The 17,395-nt window shown below is 54.1% G+C and overlaps 1 protein-coding gene across 1 annotated transcript; it reads right to left on the reverse strand.

The window, feature by feature from the left end:
• Window positions 1-466: 466 nt before the first annotated feature.
• On the reverse strand, window positions 467-9,673 carry Tinagl1 (tubulointerstitial nephritis antigen like 1). Its single transcript, XM_051171622.1, has 11 exons — window positions 9,332-9,673; window positions 8,477-8,540; window positions 4,092-4,184; window positions 3,783-3,897; window positions 2,669-2,792; window positions 2,428-2,578; window positions 2,139-2,328; window positions 2,008-2,053; window positions 1,674-1,797; window positions 952-997; window positions 467-863 (listed from the first exon to the last, which is right to left on the reverse strand). The coding sequence occupies exons 1-11, from the start codon at window positions 9,624-9,626 to the stop codon at window positions 723-725; spliced, it is 1,389 nt and encodes a 462-aa protein (XP_051027579.1). The 5' UTR covers window positions 9,627-9,673; the 3' UTR covers window positions 467-722.
• Window positions 9,674-17,395: the final 7,722 nt, after the last annotated feature.

Here is a 17,395-nt window from a genome sequence, read left to right on the forward strand (position 1 = left end):
CTCCCCTGCCTGCCACCCTTCGCTCCCCGTCCCTTCCTCTCCCCTTTCTGTCAGGGTCTCGTGAACTTCAAGGCTGCTCTCAAGTTTGCTCTCTAACACAAATGGTAACCTAGAACTTTAGATCCTCGTGCCTCCAGCTCCCAAGTGCTGGGGTCACACGCTTGTGCCCTCATTCTCGGCTTTCCGGAAGTTCTCTCCATTGTCTAGCCATGGGCCACCCCAGCTCTGACGTGGCTTTCTCATCTCGAAGAGTCCAAGGCATTTAAATATCAATACTTTGGTTTTATTTTAAAACAGCGAAAAGAAAAATAAATATCTTTGGAGAATGAGAAAACAGTCCTGGGGATGGAGAGGTACAGCTGGAAGGAAAGCCAGGAAGATGGGCAGACTCAACCAACAAGAACAAAAATAAGAAAGTGGGAATGGGTTGGGTGGTAGGGTGAAAATTGGGGTGTCTTAGCTCCCGTGGTCTTGGGGACCGGGGGGCCTGGAATCTACACCCCCTGCAGTTTCCAAACTAGGCCCTTTCCAGTTCCCGCTGTGATGTCTGGGGCTCCATCAGCCTCACTCAGCATTGGCTCCCAGGTGGGGTGCTGCTTTTAGCGGATCTGTGTGTGTGAGGATTAGCACCTGGTGCCCCAACTGCACCCAAGGCTTCATGGGGCATAGCCCCCAAGGCCTCTTCCGTGGCTGTGGCTCTCGCCTAGCCTAGTGGCTGCGACTCAGTGGTGCCCCATGTCCTCCATCCCCACGCGGCCCCAGACGCCCAGCACGAAGCTCTCGATGTCACACTCATTGGCACCACGCACGATTCGGAAGTGGCCCCTCTCGCCCCACCATGGGCCCCATGAGTTGGCAGCAGTCTGGGAGTGAAGAGGAGAGAGACATGAGGCAAGGGATGGGCGAGGGCCTGAGAGGGCAGGGGACATAGGGCTTGGATGAGGGACTCACCCAGTATTTGATGGTCCTTCCATTTGGCAGCTTCTCTTCTCCCCACCTAGTGGCGGGGGGGGGGGGAGAGAGAGAGAGAGAGAGAGAGAGAGAGAGAGAGAGAGAGAGAGAGAGAGAGAGAGAGAGAGAGAGAGAGAGAGAGAGAGAGAGAGAGAGAGACTCTGACTGCTTGCACCAGGTCTCAGCTCAGGAACATAGCGCCCCTAAGCCAGCCCTGTCGCTTATCGTAGTGCACAGGGAGTAGATGAATATCTGCCCCTCGCTGCACAACCTCAGTCGCTCAATGAGATGGCCGGAGTTGGGACAAGCCCTTCAGGTTGTTTCTTTGATGACACATGGCCTCAGATCTCAGATCGCCCACACTGGCCTTGAAGTTGCTATGTGGTCAAAGACCGCCTTTTAACTCCTGATCCTTCAGCCTCCATCCCAGTGCTGCGATCACAGGTGTGCTCGCCGGCTCCTGGCTTAACCTTTGAATTCTCTACTTCAAGGGGGAGAGTTTCACTGTTCCCAGACACCCTTCAAAGCTCCCTGCTGTCCACGCACCCCTAGAGGCAGGCCCCGCCTCCCTGGAAGCAGCCCCGCCTCTCCACGTCTGTTTCCTCTTTGGCCACAGGATCAGGGAGGAGCAGCCTCAACTTGGCAGGGAATACAAAGATTTTCAAAGAATTCCCAGTGTAAACCCGACTGCTCCTAGTCCCATGTGCCCACAGGAACCTCACCCTGTGATCTTGACCGAGTGAGTCCCATGTCGCCGGTACTGCTCCGGCCTCCCCTGGCTTACAGGTGTGTGCCTGTAGATGCCACTCTGGTACAAGAAGAAGTCCTCATGTACTTCCATGAGTGCTGTGGGTGGAGACAGACACAGGGTTCAGCCCGTTAGTCTATGTATCCAGACACCGGGGCCTCATATTAGACGTTGACTTAGCCAGGGGCTGCAAGGAAGGGGGAATGGACCCTCCGCTCCTGTTCCAACCGCACTTGGTGCCTAAAGCTGTAGAGATGCCTTGGGCGGCAGGAATTTTCTGGAACCAGGCGAAGGCTGGGGATACTTACCTTGAACCGGGCCATTCTCCATTAGTTCCTTCATGATCTCTTTCTCCTGGAGAGGGAGGTCCGACAAGGTAAGATTTAGCCGACCAAACCCCCAACTCTTGCTTCTGCTTCCGCCCCATGTTTATACTCACGTCGGAGGCCAGTCGGTAAACAGGTGTGACCTGGTAGATGTCATTGGAATAAACTTGACTATTGGGGCATGGAGAAGTGGCCTGGCGCTTGCCCCGCCCCATGGGGCGGCTGTGCATCATACAGCGAGGGGTGGGGCTGGCTTCGTTCTGCTCTCGGCCCGAGAATGGGTAACAGTTGTCAGACACCACCCTAGAGAAGGGAGCAAGGACCACGATGCTGTGGCACCACAAAGCCAGAGCTCCCCAGGGTGCCTCGTCTTCCTCTAGCCCACAACCCCCTGTCGCATACCCTTTGCGCCGCAGGAACCACCAAGCACCATCGAGACGCCCACCTCGGCAGCCCTGCTGGTGGTGGGTATCACAGGACAGCAGGTTCTGCGGTGATAGGGTGGGTGTCATGTGTCCCAGAGAGTGGATGGAGACCCTGTCAGATGCAACAGCTAGTGGGGAAGGCACAAAAAAAAAAAAGCTCTGTCAGAGGCCAAGCTATGGCCCTCCCCTCTGGTGCCAGCTCCTGCCCCTGGACACACCTGCTGTGGAGAAAGCCCAAGAGCCTGCACAGTTGCCCTGGTCCAGTGGCTCGTGGATCAGGTTGGGCCACTTCTCAGAAGCCTCAAAGGCAATGGGGAGTGTTTCCCCTTGGCCCAGCACCGTCTGTAAAACAATGGTGATAATGCCACTTGCTTCCTAGCACGGCCCTTGCTGCCCCACCAGCCCAGGCTTTGAAGGCATGGCGAGAGTTCAGCGCCTCCAGCAGTCACATCTGAAGCTGTCCTGCTTCTGGGGGTTGGGGGAGTGGGGTGCTAGTAACTTCCATCTTGGGACTTGAGTAGAAGAACCAGCACAGTTCAGGGTCCCCCACCCCCAAAGATCACACAGGGGTAATGAGGCCTATTAAACGAATGAGACACTGAAACCATAGTAAGGAAGCCCAGCCAGGACCACCAGCTTCCAACTCATTTCTCTGTACCTTCTGATCAGCCACACCCTCCTTCCTGCCACAGCAGTGGCCTCCAAAGCCCCAAAGGACAGGGGCGGGAAGAAACAGTAAGGTCTCGTGACCAGGCGGGCCGCCAAGACAAACAGCAGAAAATAGCAAGCAACCCCAGGGAGAAAGGCAAGGCCAGGGGCTGGTCACCCTGGCCTTGAGCAGAAGTTCCCGAAGCCTCTCCCTGGCTTCTCTGATGGACAGACCAGCACAAGGCCCGCCCAGGCCGGCCGCATGTAGTCTTAACCTGCCCCCACTCTCCCTTTGACTGTCAGGACCTGGTGCAAAAACAGAAGCCCCCTCCTCCCTAGGGGCTTCACTGAGTCGGCTTTCGCCCCGCCCTCGAGAATTGTTGCTTTCTGACCAGATCTGGTAGAGTGCCTGTCCCTCTTTTCCTAAAATACCAAGGTAACCCCTGGGCCCCTTGGGTCTTGCCCCAGCTGCACAAGGACCAACAGCATTTTTTTTTTCCCCAGGCTGAGGAGACAGGAAGGGGCTGCTGCAGGCTCTGGAAAGTTTAGAATCTAAGCACAGCACCACCAGAGAAGGCAGTGACATACCCAGGACGCACAGCCCCATCTTGACGGGACAGCATCCTACTGTGCTAAGCCATCGGGAGAGAAGGTGATGGGGATGTGGGCAAGGACGGGACTCACGTGAATCTCATTCATATTCATGACAGAGGAAGATGGGCGCATTGTGCCCAGGCGGTAGCGAATGCCCTCATCCAGGGTCATGCCCCAGAAGGCACTATGGTTCCCAGCCTGCCACCTGGAGGAGAAAAGGTGCAAAGAAGTCACAGAGCTGTCAAGGTCAGGAGCCCTGGAGCCATGGACGATGGCTAGAAGGCTAGAGAAATAAAACTCCGATGTGTGTGCCTAGAACAGTGAGCATGTTTGACAATCATACACGTGGACACGTATGTGCTCTCCTGTGCCCATCAATGCCCAGAGTCTCTCTCTCACCCGTAGTTGCCCCGGTTGATGGCGTTAATCATGTCTGGGTCCACAAGACATGGCTCCTGGTCACACTCCCACTGCCCTTTCTCCTGGCACGTGCTAGTAAGAAAAAGGAAAGAAAATATGAGTCCCAGGGGCTGGGGGCCCTGTGGGGGGGCCTGGGGGCCCTGTGGAGTCCCGGGGGGGTCCACATGGGCCTGGGATTCTGTACCAGCAAGCACAGCGTAGCCACTGAAGGATCCCACCCAGTCTGGTGGCTTTGTAAGCTCAAGTTCACAATTCTTAAGTTCCTCTCCCATGCCCCGGAAGTCATTCTTCCTCAACACCACCAGCGTGGGGGTTAATAGCAACAGCTTCTCCTCAATGTGGGTCAAAGTGAGTTCCAGCTCCTGTTACTTCCTGCAGCTCAGACTCAAAGCCTAGAGTCACCTTTGACCCTTCACAGGCTGCTCCAGTCACACCTTAAAACACACTCTGGGATCCAGACCATGCCTCACTCACGCCACAGCTTCCTCCATCCAGGCTCCTCTCACCTGCTCATTGCAGCAGTCTCCTTGTGCTGGCCTCTGCCCTATGCCACCGCCCCCCCACCCCCCACCCCCCCACACACACATGTATTTTTAAATTGCTGGCCACAGCACTCCTGCTAAGTCGAAATCATGTCAAGAATAAGAGCCAAAGCCGGGAGTGGTGGCGCACTCCTTTAATCCCAGCACTCAGGGAGGCAGAGGCAGGCGGATCGCTGTGAGTTCGAGGCCAGCCTGTTAGTCTACAAAGCGAAGTCCAGGACAGCCAGGGCTACACAGAGAAAGAGAAACCATGTCTTGAGAAAGAAAAAAAAAAAAAAAAAAAAAAAAAAAAAAAAAAAGAGTAAGAGCCAAGACCTTCATGGCAACAAGCCCCATGTGTTCTGTCCTCTCATCCCCTGTCTGGCCTTCTACCCCTCCCAGGCCTGGACTCCAGGCACCGTGGGTGCTCGCACCTGCCAAACTCCTCCTGCCCAGGGCCTTTGAGCTGCTCTTCCAACCACATCTTCCGTCCTCTCTCACGTTCTCCAAATCCTCAGTTCAAATATCACCTCCCAGAGAAGTCTTCTCTGGTGGGCTTATCTTAAAACTCAGTGGCCTTCATACTCTCCTTCCCCACTTCCCTGCTTTATGGGATCCCTTAGCCACCAGCACCCAGTGTCCTACTGGTGTTTATACAAGTGCTCTTTTTTTTTTTTTTTTTCCCCTTTTTTTCTTACAACATCTCTCATGTTGCTGAAGCTGACCTTGAACTCATGATGTAGCTGAAAAATGGGTTTGAACTCCTGATCCTGTTGCCTCTGCACCACCATGCCATGTGGTGCTGAGGACTGAGCCTAGGCTTTCTTACCTACTTGGCTAGCACTCTGCTGATTGAGCTACTTTCCAATTATCCCTGTTACCTCATAGTCTCCTAGGAAGCTTGCACGGGGGGGGGGGGGATTATGGGGTGTGGGGGGGTGGGGGACCCTACTGCATAGTGAACATCCAGCAAATATTTATTTTTTATTGTCCTTAGGACTGAACCCCAGTCTTATGGATGTTAAGCAAATGTTCTTCCGTGAGCCGCACTCTCGGCCCTCTTTTGACTGTATTTTTCCGACAGGGTGTCGCTAAGTTGTGCAGTCTGGAATTCCGGCTACCTTTGGACTTGGTGTCCTCCGGCCTCAGCAGCCGGCATGACTGAGATTGTGAGACCCTGCAGCCTAGCGTATATCTGCTGAGTGAACGCATGACTTGAGGTGGTACAGCCCAGTGGCTCAGAATGTAGACTTTAGAGTTCAAATCCTGAGTTCTGGTCCTGCTAGGCGGTTTTGAGGCCTTGGGAAGGTTATTCAAGAGCCCCAACCCCTCTATCTAGGCTCTCATCTGTAAAGTGAGGCCAATAACTGGTGCCACTTTCCAGGGATCCGGTGGCCTCTGCAGGGCTTGACCCATTGTAGGCCCTTTTGCCTGTTACTGTTCATGCTTCGGGAACTCTGGGCCCCCTTTCTCCTGCGCTATAGCTCATGTCCCGCTGACCACACCCCTGGATATGTAATGGCGTCTCAGATGAAAGCCACCAGGCCCTTCTCTAGTCTGTTCCTCTCTCACTGTCTTCATCTCAGAACATGGTTCCCAGCTGTCAGGTGCTGGGGTCTGTGGCAAACCTGACACATCCCCCTTCAGGTCGGTCAGTGCATGCCAAAGACACACTTTATGAACCCATTTCCCTGCCCCTCATCCTCTGCCGCCACCCAAGTCACTCAGCAATCCTTGTCCCAGACGCTCTGAGGCTAGACATAATCAGTGAGTGATGCCAGCGAGGTCTTGAAGGGACTTCCCTTAGACACTGAGAAGCTAGGGCGCGGCTGAGCCTTCTCCAGACTCTGCTCCTCGAGGATTCTACCAAGAAGAATTTACCCATCTCCTGTTTTCCCTTAAGTGGTGCCCTTACCACCCCCTCCCTCCATAGGTCCCTTGTTTGTCTGCCACCCAATTTCCTTCCTTTATAAGGCTCTAAGCAGCCTGCCTTTTGTCCTTGTTTCTACTCTAAACTTGCACCGTCCCCCCTTATCTCCCCTTCCTACGTAACACCCATGGCAGCTTGTCGTGACGTGTGTGTGTGTGTGTGTGTGTGTGTGTGTGTGTGTGTGTGTGTTGCTTTTCCATGCCCTTCACTATGAGACTACAGAGGCCCCATGGGTCAAGGCCAGTGCCTGTCTCCTTCTGGCTGTACCTCCTGGGCCCAACACAGCGCCGCTGGCAACACAGTAGGTCTTCAGTAATTAGGCATCAGCTGGAGGCTTGAATTCTAGGCATTCTACAATGCTTTTACAAGCTCATAACTCTGCTAGTACAAGATGCTAACCGGCCTCCTTCCAGGCAACCCAGGGCACCCGCCTACAATGCCACCTTATAAGGAGCCTCAAGGGGAGCCAAGCCCCAATATGGCTGGCCATCTAGCCCTGGAGCCAGCGGGCGGTGCTCACGAGAGCTGGAGGGGCCTGTGGGGGTAGGAGGCCCCCTCTTTTGCTTTCTTCAACAGCTCCCAACATGCCCTGCAAAAGCATCCCTGGTGGCGCTATTTATCCCGCAAGGCACATAGACAGTCTTCCACTCTCAAGTGGGATACAGGGTGGATGGGTGGGTGGCTAGTGGGGGGGGGGGATGACTCAGCCACCAGGACCTGTCCTGAAGGGGTCAGCTAATGCTTTTTGGTCCCCATCTCTTGAGTCCCCAAGGCTGTTCAAGCAGGTCTAGGCAGGATTGGTAGCAGCAGGTCCCAGCATTCCAGAGGGGCCTGGGACTGCAGTGGAAACAGCAGTTAACCCCTTGGCAGCCACCCTATCAGAACAGAATCCTGCAGATACCCCGCCCTTCTGAGCACACATACACATACCCTCCCTCACCCAGACACACTCTCGCACCCACGCACGCATACATACACGCACGCACGCACGCACGCACGCACGCACGCATGGTCCCCATTCCCACAGTGACCCTGGCACCCCCTCACCCAGTGAGGCAAAGGCAACAGCTATACGCAATGCATTCCGAAAAGTTTCCTTCTCCCTGGGGCCTCCCAGTCCGGCCAGAGGGAGGGGTGGGGCAAAGCTCAGGGCAGCAGAGACCCTGCTGTTTCCAGTAAGGCCTCCACACTTCCCACCTGCTCTGCTTCCCAGCTCAGACTGAGGAAGGGCTATCCATGCACACACACACACACACACACACACACACCACCCCGCCTGGAACAGGGGTTTTGAGGGTGGGGAGAGGGCACATTCCAGGGAAGGCCCTGCTGTAGGCCACTGGCTGATGGCCAGCTCAGTCATCCCTGACCCTCATTCCGCCCAGGACAGCGGATGCTGCACAGGTTTCCTTCCTGGCGTCCCCTTCTTGGACTCTCCCGTGACAGCAAGCCCAGCTGGAAGTGAGGCTAGCCCAAACCAGAAGGGGTGGGGGAAAACTCCTTAGCTTAGGTGTGGCCTCCCTCCAACAAGGACACCATGGTTGACCACTCCTAGGCTTGTGACTAGAGTCCTATTATATGAGATGGTATGGTCAGTTGGAAAGTGTCTATATTACAGATAAGAACACTGAGGTCAGGGGTGGGTGGGCATGGTGGCACGTGCCTTTAATCCTAGCACTCAGGAGTCAAGAGGCCGGCGGATCGCTGTGAGTTAGAGGCCAAGCTGGTCTACAAAGTGAGTCCAGAACAGCCAAGGATACACAGAGAAACCCTGTCTCAAAAACAAAAACAAGAACACTGATGCCCATAGAACGAAAAGGACTCACCCTCAGGAAACGAGTGACAGAGTTTGGCACCAAGTCTGTTGGCCACAGGCCACTCAAAGCAAGCCCACCTCAGTCTCTCACACTCACCATCGATTGCAATTGTCCCAGTAGGTTCCGAAGACTGGGTAGATGCGACCCCCATACATGCATCCTGCAGGAGGGAGAGGAAAGAAGATGAGGTGCCCAAATCCTCAAGGCCAGGTAACCCCAAACCTCCCGAGCTCGTAATCACATACCAATGCCAACCCCAACAGACTCTAAAGACAAACTATATCTTAGGACAATCTGCAGGTCCCCCGCGCCAACTGCCATACACAAGCTGTTGGCGGGGGGGGGGGGGGGGGGGGGGGCTCCACTTTGGGTCCGTGTTGTTTCACCTGGATGCCAGCTGTGACATTCCTGGTACCCTTTGTCACTCAAATGAATTGGGGCTTGCACATGAGGCATGGAAGGAGCTTGAGGAAAGAAACTGAAGCCCAGGGAAGGTAAGAGACTCCCTTAAAACAGTGCAGCATTTGAGCTAGCAACCCAGACATGGGTTCTCCTTAAAGGCCAGCAGGCCATGAGAAGGGTTAGGGACTTCCCGTGGGTCACCTACTGGAACAGGGAGGTGCAGGCCACTCTCAGGGGTACAGAATCCTAAGCGAGGGTAAAAATCGACTGGCTGTAACAGCCTAGCCAGCCCCTGTGTGCTCTACCGGCCCCAGGGTGAGTCAGCAGGTGGGCGGCCACCTTCCCTGTATTGAGATAGGGCTGGAGATGCCTTCCCTGCCCTAGGGCCACGTTAGTCCTAACAGGACTATTTTTCGGTGCTGTTTGAGTCAAGTTAGATCACAGGAGGGACTTCCAGAGGGCCAGGAAAAATAGGGTGAGGATTTCTTTCCTATATTTTTCAAAGCCTGGAAATGCCCATTATCAGTCTTGGATTGACAAGGTGCTCACCTTGGATGGGAGGGAAAGGGGGTGGCACCCCGAGGCAGAAGTCCCAGAAGTCAGGGCAGCAGTCAGAGATGGTGCGGTTGCAGAAGAGGTCACAGTAACAGGTGGCTCCCAGGTAGGGCAAGGAACAGTCGTCGGCGCGGCCGCGGCAGCACAGGTCCTGCTTTTCGCAGTACCGGCCACCGGCATCCCGGATGCCCCGCAGGTGCAGTCCTGGCGCCAGCTCCCTGCGCCAGCGACTCTGCCGGGCTTCCAGGGCAGCCTGGCCAGCCAGCAGCAGCAATAGCAGCCGCAGCATGGTGCCTCCTGGCCCGGGGAGGACAGAAGTTAGGGGTCACAAGTATTGGGTTCTGGAGGTTCCCTTACACACATCAAGGACGGGTTTCCCTCGAACCTTCCCAGGAGGCTCAGCGAAGCGCGGGACCCGGATTCCTGAGTTCCGGGACAAGAACACAGCAGTAGGCATCAGTTACTCGTGGGACAAGGGGACATGCAAGAAGTAGGCCCCCTCCCTGACCTGTCTAGGGACTGCCAAGGGCGAGGAAATGGAACCTTGGCATTCATCTCTCCTGCCCTCGGTCCCTTTAACCCCCTGACGCATCTGACTTAGACTCTTGGCTCTGTGTGTCTTACAAATCCCCCTTCAGCTACCTCCCAATGCGCCTCCCCCCACCCCCGCCCCGCTTCTGTTCTTTGCGTCCCTTTGAACCTCTCCTCTGTGCCGCTCTGCCCTGAGTCCTACTCCCTCTGTGTGCCCCCACTCCTCCTCTCTACACCCTCTGCCCTCTGAACAGGGAGAGTCCCTACCTGGTGAGGGGGGTGTGGGCTGGACCCAGGCTGCCCTGCGCGCCTCCGCCTCCAAGCTCGAGACTGCCAGACCGAGTCAAGTGTGGAGCGCAAGGCGGGACGCTTTTTGTACCGCCCTGACCGCAGCACCCGCCCCAAACAGGGACCGAGGGAGAAGAGGGCGGGGCCCGCTCATCGGTACCTGGAGTAGCCCTTAGCTTCCGTACCCGGGTCTTTAGAGGCAGCTTTAAGGACAATGAGCTTGTGACCGTCCTCCTTTGGAGTCTCTTGTCAGTGGAAGCCTCTCCTTCGGGAGCAGAGCTGCAACTCTGGGTGAAAGGATTGTGGACTGACACTTTCCAACCGATTTTATAAGCTCGAAAACGTGTGCAGAAGGGGAGCTAAGAAGCAACTAAGATCAGAGTTCAGGACTTGATAAGGACCAAGAGCTGGGGGCAAAAATCTCTAAGCTGTCTGCCAGGCCCTTCAGGAAGATACACAGCACGTCCGTGTCCCAGTGACCCTGGGCCGGGGGCCACTCCAAGCCACAGCAGCTCCCAGGAATGACAGGAATTCCCAATGGATGATGATTCAGGAAACTGCCTAGGTTCAGGCCGCTCCAGGCAGCTCCTCCTCAGGAGGTGGGTGCGGGTGCGGAGCCTAAGTGCACCCAGCCACCCCTTGTGGGGTCTGCCCTCCCTAGTGCGGTGGGCATCTTGCCCAGCACCACCCCCTCCGCCAGGCCCAAGGGCATCCTTTTTGGCAGACGGCCCCCGTGGAGGGCCCCACATCAGGGGCCCTGGCAGCTGGGGCCCCCTGCAGAGCCCCCTTCCGTTTCTGGTCTAACCTTTGCCTTGCCCTCATACAATGGGGCTTCTGTCCCTTGAAGCTTTCTGGCTGTCACTTTGTGCCTCCCCGTTGTGCAAGCTCCCTCTTCCAACAGGTTGGGCCCAGGGCCAGAGAATTCTATGGGTAGAGAGAGGAAGGACACCACACCTGAACAGTTATCCTAGTCGGCTGGGGGGGGGGGTGCCGGGGGAGCAGCAGGAGTACCAGGAGTCCCTTAGTTCTCTCTGTCCTGTCCCCTTAGCTGTCACTTTTGCAGAGGGTGAGAAAGCAGGACAAGGGGCACTTGTAGCTGAGCTACCTCCTGCTGTGGGGCATTGGTGGTGAGTCACCAGGGGTCCCCCCCTCTCACCCCTCCCCCTGCAGTGACTAGGGTGCAGAAGCACTCAACGCGAAGACCTATCCGTTTGTGTCATAAACTGAGGCTCAAGAGAGCGGATGAGGCTGGATGCAGCTTCCTCGGTAGAGTGTTTGCTTAGCATGTACACACCCGTGGATCCAAGACCAGCACCTTAGCCGGGCAGTGGTGGCGCATGCCTTTAATCCCAGCACTCCGGAGGCAGAGGCAGGCTGTGAGTTTGAGGCCAGCTTGATCTACAAAGTTAGTCCAGGACAGCCAAGGATACACAGAGAAGCCCTGTCTGGGGTGGGGGGGCAGCAGGGGGGGGGGGGGGGGGGGGGAATCAAGACCAGCACCTTGTAAAACGTGAGGCTGGTGAGCTGGTTCGGTGGGTAAAGGTGCTTGCCACTAAGTCTGATGACCTGAGTCCAACCCTTGGAATCTAGATGGTGGAAAAAGAGACCAGATTCCACAAGGTTGTCCTCACACTTGTGCACACTTGTGCACACTTACACACACACACACACACACACACACACACACGTGTTTGTGCTGTGGAACATATCTGTATTCCCAGCATTCGAGGTTGAGGCAGATCAGGAGTTCAGGTATGTCGCCTCTTCAAGGCCACCATATGCTATGTGAAACTCTGGAGAGTGGGACCAGGGCACAAGTGAGCACAGATGTTTCCAAGGCTACATAGCCAGAACACAGGTTCCTCAGTGCCCTGCCAATGCACCTCTCTATCCCCAGGCACCCTTAGTCACCATGACAGGTCTCAACACCCTACTGGTTGGGAAGCCCCCTTTCCTATCTCATCTCCATTCTGTATTCATCATACTTCGAGGCAGATTCCTCATTACCAGCCAACGGCATGTCCTCTGGTAGGAGGCTGGCTTCAAAAGAACAGGCCTGGGGACCCGCTTTCATGGGTCAGTCTCACAGTTCTGAAGCTGGGGGACACAGCATTGGATCTACCTTTGCTCAAGAGTGCCCCCCACTGTGTGTGTGTGTGTGTGTGTGTGTGTGTGTGTGAGAGAGAGAGAGAGAGAGAGAGAGAGAGAGAGAGAGAGTTGCTATGTCCTTGTGTGCCCAGTGGACCCTTTGGCTGTCTGCCACTTCTAGCCTGTCTGAGTCTACTGATTTACCTGTCTGTCTGCTATGCTCCCGTGTGTCTGTGTCCCCAGAACTTTGTGGACAGTGTGTGTGTCTCTGTGCCTGTCCTGAGTTCATCTGTCCATGTGTCCAGTATCTGTCTGTCTGTTCATGTGTCCAGTGTCCATCAGTCTAAGCTGCTGGTGTCCGAGTGTGGTTGAAAGCCTCTCCTACCCTGAACACCTGCCTATTAGATGCCTGTGGATTATCTGGGTCTGTCTGGGGTTTGGCTGTTTGCCTGTCTGTGTCTGTCTGTGCACAGGAGACAGGAACTTGAAGCAGGGAGGAAAGGAGGGCCGGATCACCCTTCCACCCCTCACCCCTGCCATCACAGAGTTTGGCTCTGAGCCTACTTCAGCGGAATCTCATGACTCACTGGATTCCTTGGCCAAGAAGCAGAGGAAAAGGGCAGGGCCTGGGGGTGCCAGACACCCCACTTTCCTTTTCCACCGAACCATCCACCCTGGTGACTCACTTTCTAATTCTTGCTCAGAATGGGACCTTGTCCTAGAGCGCGGGACAGAACAGTAGGCAGGGGACACCAGCAAGGTTCCCCCCCACCCCATGCCCTGTGTCCTCTGGTGTTCCCAGGAGGCAGCTGGCCTGAGATTCGGTGGTGATTGTCCTCCCTCAGATGGGAGTTTCCCACCTGTTACTTCAGTGTCTCAGGGACTTCTTGAACGTTCTTCTTTCTGCAGGGGAGGGGAAGCCTGTTAGGAGTGGTAGGGTGTCTAAAACCCACAGCAGAGGCCTCCTTTTGTTTTCCTGTAGAGACACAGAGCTCCTCCCAACAGCTCCCAGAGCCCAAAGATCGTTCTCAAGGGTCGAGCAGGATGGCCAGGACTTGAGAGCACTCCAACCAGAGCTAGTGGGCTCTGGGCTATCTCTTGGCTATCTGCACAAGTCCAGGGCCTCAAGCTCCATGCCAGGTGTGGTGTCTCAGTATGTTGGAGTACGTTGGAGTGGAGCTTGCCTAAGACGTGGTAATTGTGTTCGAAAGCCACTCCTGGACCTCAGCTGGCAGAGTGCTTGCCGAGTGAGCACAAAGCCCCAGGCTTGACCTCCAGCACTGATAAACCTGTGTGATGGCATATGCAAGCAGCGTGGGAGGGAGGGTTTAGGAATTTAAGATTGTTCTGAGCTATATAATAAGTTTAGGGACAGCCTGGGCTACTTGAGACTCTTTTTTAAAAAAAAAAGAAAGAAAGGGGCTAGAGAGATGGCTCAGTGGTTAAGAGCGCCGCCTGCTTTTCCAGAGGTCCTGAGTTCAATCCCAGCAACCACATGGTAGCTCACAACCATCTATAATGTGATCTAACACCCTCCTTTGCAGATAAAGCACCCATATGCAATAAATAAAATAAATAAATCTTGAAAGAAAGAAAGAAAGAAAAGGGAGGGGTAGTGAGCCATGGAGGGTGTAAGAGACAGAGCACTGGCCATGAGGTCTCATGCTGTGTAATGCCATGTTTCTACTTGTTTTGGTGGTTAGTTTTTGTGTCAACTTGACACAAGATGGAGGTATTGAAAAGGAGATCCAAATGAGAAAATGCCTCCATACGTGAGTGGGGCCATCCCTGGGCTGGTGGTCCCAGATTCTATTAAAAAAAAAAAAAGCAGGCTGAGCCGGGCGTGGTGGTGCATGCCTTTAATCCCAGCACTCAGGAGGCAGAGGACAACCAAGGCTACACAGAGAAACCCTGTCTCAGGAAAAAAAGGGGAGGCAGGCTGAGCAAGTCATGAGGAGGAAGCCAGTAAGCAGTACCCCTCCGTGGCCTCTGCCTCAGGTCCTGTCTCCTGGTTCCTGTGCTGTTTGGGTTCCTGTCCTGAGTGCTCTCTAGGACATTGGTTTGGAAGTGTAAATAGAGCAAACCCTATCTTCCGCAAGTTGCTTTTTTGGTCATGGTGTTTTATCTCAACAATAGAAATTGTAACTAAGAAAACATGTGTTATATATATATATATATATATTTTTTTTTTTTAATTCATTCAGCTATTTGTTAAGCTCTAGCTACATATGGACAGATATGGAGCATTGAGGGTTGATGTGCACAGACCCAGGTCCCACTGTGAGGTCCTAAGTGGGATGAGCAGGTAGCCATAGAGACAGTCAACAGAAAGATCAGAAGCCACAAACACCAAGCGCTGTGACGCTCTGCACAGAGCCTGAGGACCTGGAGTTACGCAGGTCACAGTGACCTCAGAGGCCAAGAAGTGTCTGAGCTGACATCTGCAGGAAGAGTCTGGACACATACAGGCCTCGGGCTGGGACTGGTATTCCAGGACACCAGGTGGCTCAGAAACAAAAGCCCTGAGGCTGGCCGTAGGTGAGTGCGCTGGAGCAGGAGGGTCACCAGAGCATGCCTGGCTGTAGGAAGGAGCTGGGTTTTCTTCTCCCACAGAAGAGAATTAAACCTGGGTGAATCCCAGGGTGACAACACAGTCCTGTAATCCCAGCACTTAGGAGAGAGAGGTAGAAGGAAGATAAATCTGAGGCTAGCCTGAACTACCTCGGGAGAACCCTGTCTATTAATTAATGAATTAATCTGATTTATACACGCAAAGGTCCTCTCTGCTGCTTGGTAGTGAACAGATTGTCATAGGCCAGGAATGGATTCTGTTTGTTTGCTTGCTTGCTTGCTTGTTTCAAGACAGCCTTGTCTGTCCTGGAACTTTCTCTGTAGACCAGGCTGGCTTCAAACTCACAGAGATACACCTACCTCTGCCTCTAGAGTGCTAGGATTAAAGGCATGCACAACCACCACCGCCACCATCACCACCATCACCACCACCATCACCACCATCATCATCACCATCACCACCACCACCATCGTCATCACTACCACCACCACCAGCACCATCAGCACCAGCACCACCACCACCACCACCGTGCTGAGAATGGATTTTTAAAAAGCTGTGTGGGAGCCAGTGAGGGAGCCCAGGCTCCTGGTCCTGAGGCTAGAATGAGCCAATAGAAGTGGTGGTCAGAAGTGAGCATGTTTGAGGCATATTGTGAAGGTAAAATTAACCAGACTTGCTGCAGAGAGCAGGGCTGCTGGGTTACAGCCTGGCTGCCAAACCTCTGCTCTGCTCTCCTGTCCACTGAAGGGTGGAGCCCCCTTGAATCTGAGTGGACTCAGGATAGCCTCCAGGGAGGGAGCCAGGGTGGTGTGTGTGTGTGTGTGTGTGTGTGTGTGTGTGTGTGTGTGTGTGTGTGTTGGGGTGGGGTGGGGGATGGAGAAAGCAACCCAGGCCTTGGATACTCCATAGAGGAGCTGGCGGAGAAGCCAAGTACAGGGAACACTCCTTAGTTCCAGCGGCTTGTGAGGCTGAGGCAGGAGGATTTGAGCTCAGAGTTCAAGCAGGCCTTGTGATATTGTCTCTAAACCCCTGCCTGGGAGGTGGGAGAGGCCAGTGAGGTGGAGGAAAGCCAGGTGTGTCCAGAAAACAACAGGGCATGGTTTCTAGGACAGAGAGGGCTGTGGGCGCAGTCTGTTTATGACTGGCCCTGGGTGCAGTCCCAGGACTGAAAAAGGACTGAGAGATGAGTTGTGTGATATGAGGACAGATGGCCCTGGATTAGCCAACAAGGAAGTTGAAGCAGTTTGGCTGGGGCAGCCTTACTGAGGAGGGAGGGAGAAGGGGCAAGGCCACGCAGGGCACCGAGTGCCACAGTGGATACACAGCAAGTGGGTCCAGTGACTTGGAGGGCAGAAGCAGAGGCAGTCTGTTGGCAAGTTTTTATGTGAGGGAAGCAGAAAATTAGTGCTGGGTGGACGAGACTAGAGGGCCAAGTGAGAGTTTTGTCCAAATATGGGAGATAGAAAACCAAAATGGTGCTCACAGACCTGTGAGCCCAGCACTGGGGAGGCAGAGGGAGAGCAATCAAAAACTCAGGGTCATCCCCAACTGCAGGTCATGAGGTCATGGTCAACCTAGGCCACATGAGACCTCGTTTCAAAATAAAATAATAAAGTAATTTCTAGGTGTGGTGGTGCATGTCTTTAAGCCCAGAATTTGGGAGACAGACGCAGGTGAATCACTGTGAGTTTGAGGCCAACCTGGTCTACAAAGTGAGCCTAGGACAGCCAGGACTACACAGAGAAACCCTGTCTCTAAAAACTAAATAATAATAATAATAATAATAATAATAATAATAATAATAATAATAATAATAATAATAAATTAAAGCCATGTTTTGTGCTAATAGAGATGGCCTAGAAGAAGGAATTAGAAATATGGAGAAAGGGCTTGGCAAGAAGGGAAGTCTTTGTGGGGGTGGGGGCGGGGGAGTGGTGATGATGTAGATATTGGGAAATTGAACCCTGGGCCTCCTGCATGCTGGGACTCTGGGTATGCACGATGACTAATTGAAGCTGCTGATCGTGCCTCTGTAGTGAAGTGAGCTCGCCGGTAGCTAGCTATTTTGTCATTGCATGCTATCCATCACACTCACCAGGCACCACATATAGGAATCTTTTCCTAACATTACCAACTCTTGTAGAGGAGAAAGTCAAGCCTCAGAGAGACTCTTAGGCTTGCCCAAGGCTACCCATTGGTCAGTGACAAGGCAGTGGCAGGGCCCTGTGCCCCCAAGGGTCCCAACCACACTGCTTCTGCAGCGGCCACAATCATCAAAGGATTAGGCCAGTTCTCACACTGACGATTGAGTTGCCAGTCGTGGGTGGAAGTGGGGAGATAGAGAGAGGAGAGACAGCGTTCCCTTTCTGTCACATTTCTGTGACAGGAGTGTTAAGAACCGCCCGATCCCTCAGGGCCCTGAGTGCTGAAGACTGTAATGACACCATGTCTCTATCTCCAGTCACATCCAGATTGTTAGCTCTTTATACCACGTGCCAGGAATCCTGGGATACTCGGGGTGACGTCTCCATCTTGCTCTTTTTCTTTGGCGGGAATGGAGATTGAACACAGGGCCCCGT

This window comes from Acomys russatus, chromosome 29 (assembly GCF_903995435.1).
Source record: "Acomys russatus chromosome 29, mAcoRus1.1, whole genome shotgun sequence".
In the NCBI taxonomy this organism is placed as follows: Eukaryota; Metazoa; Chordata; class Mammalia; order Rodentia; family Muridae; genus Acomys; species Acomys russatus.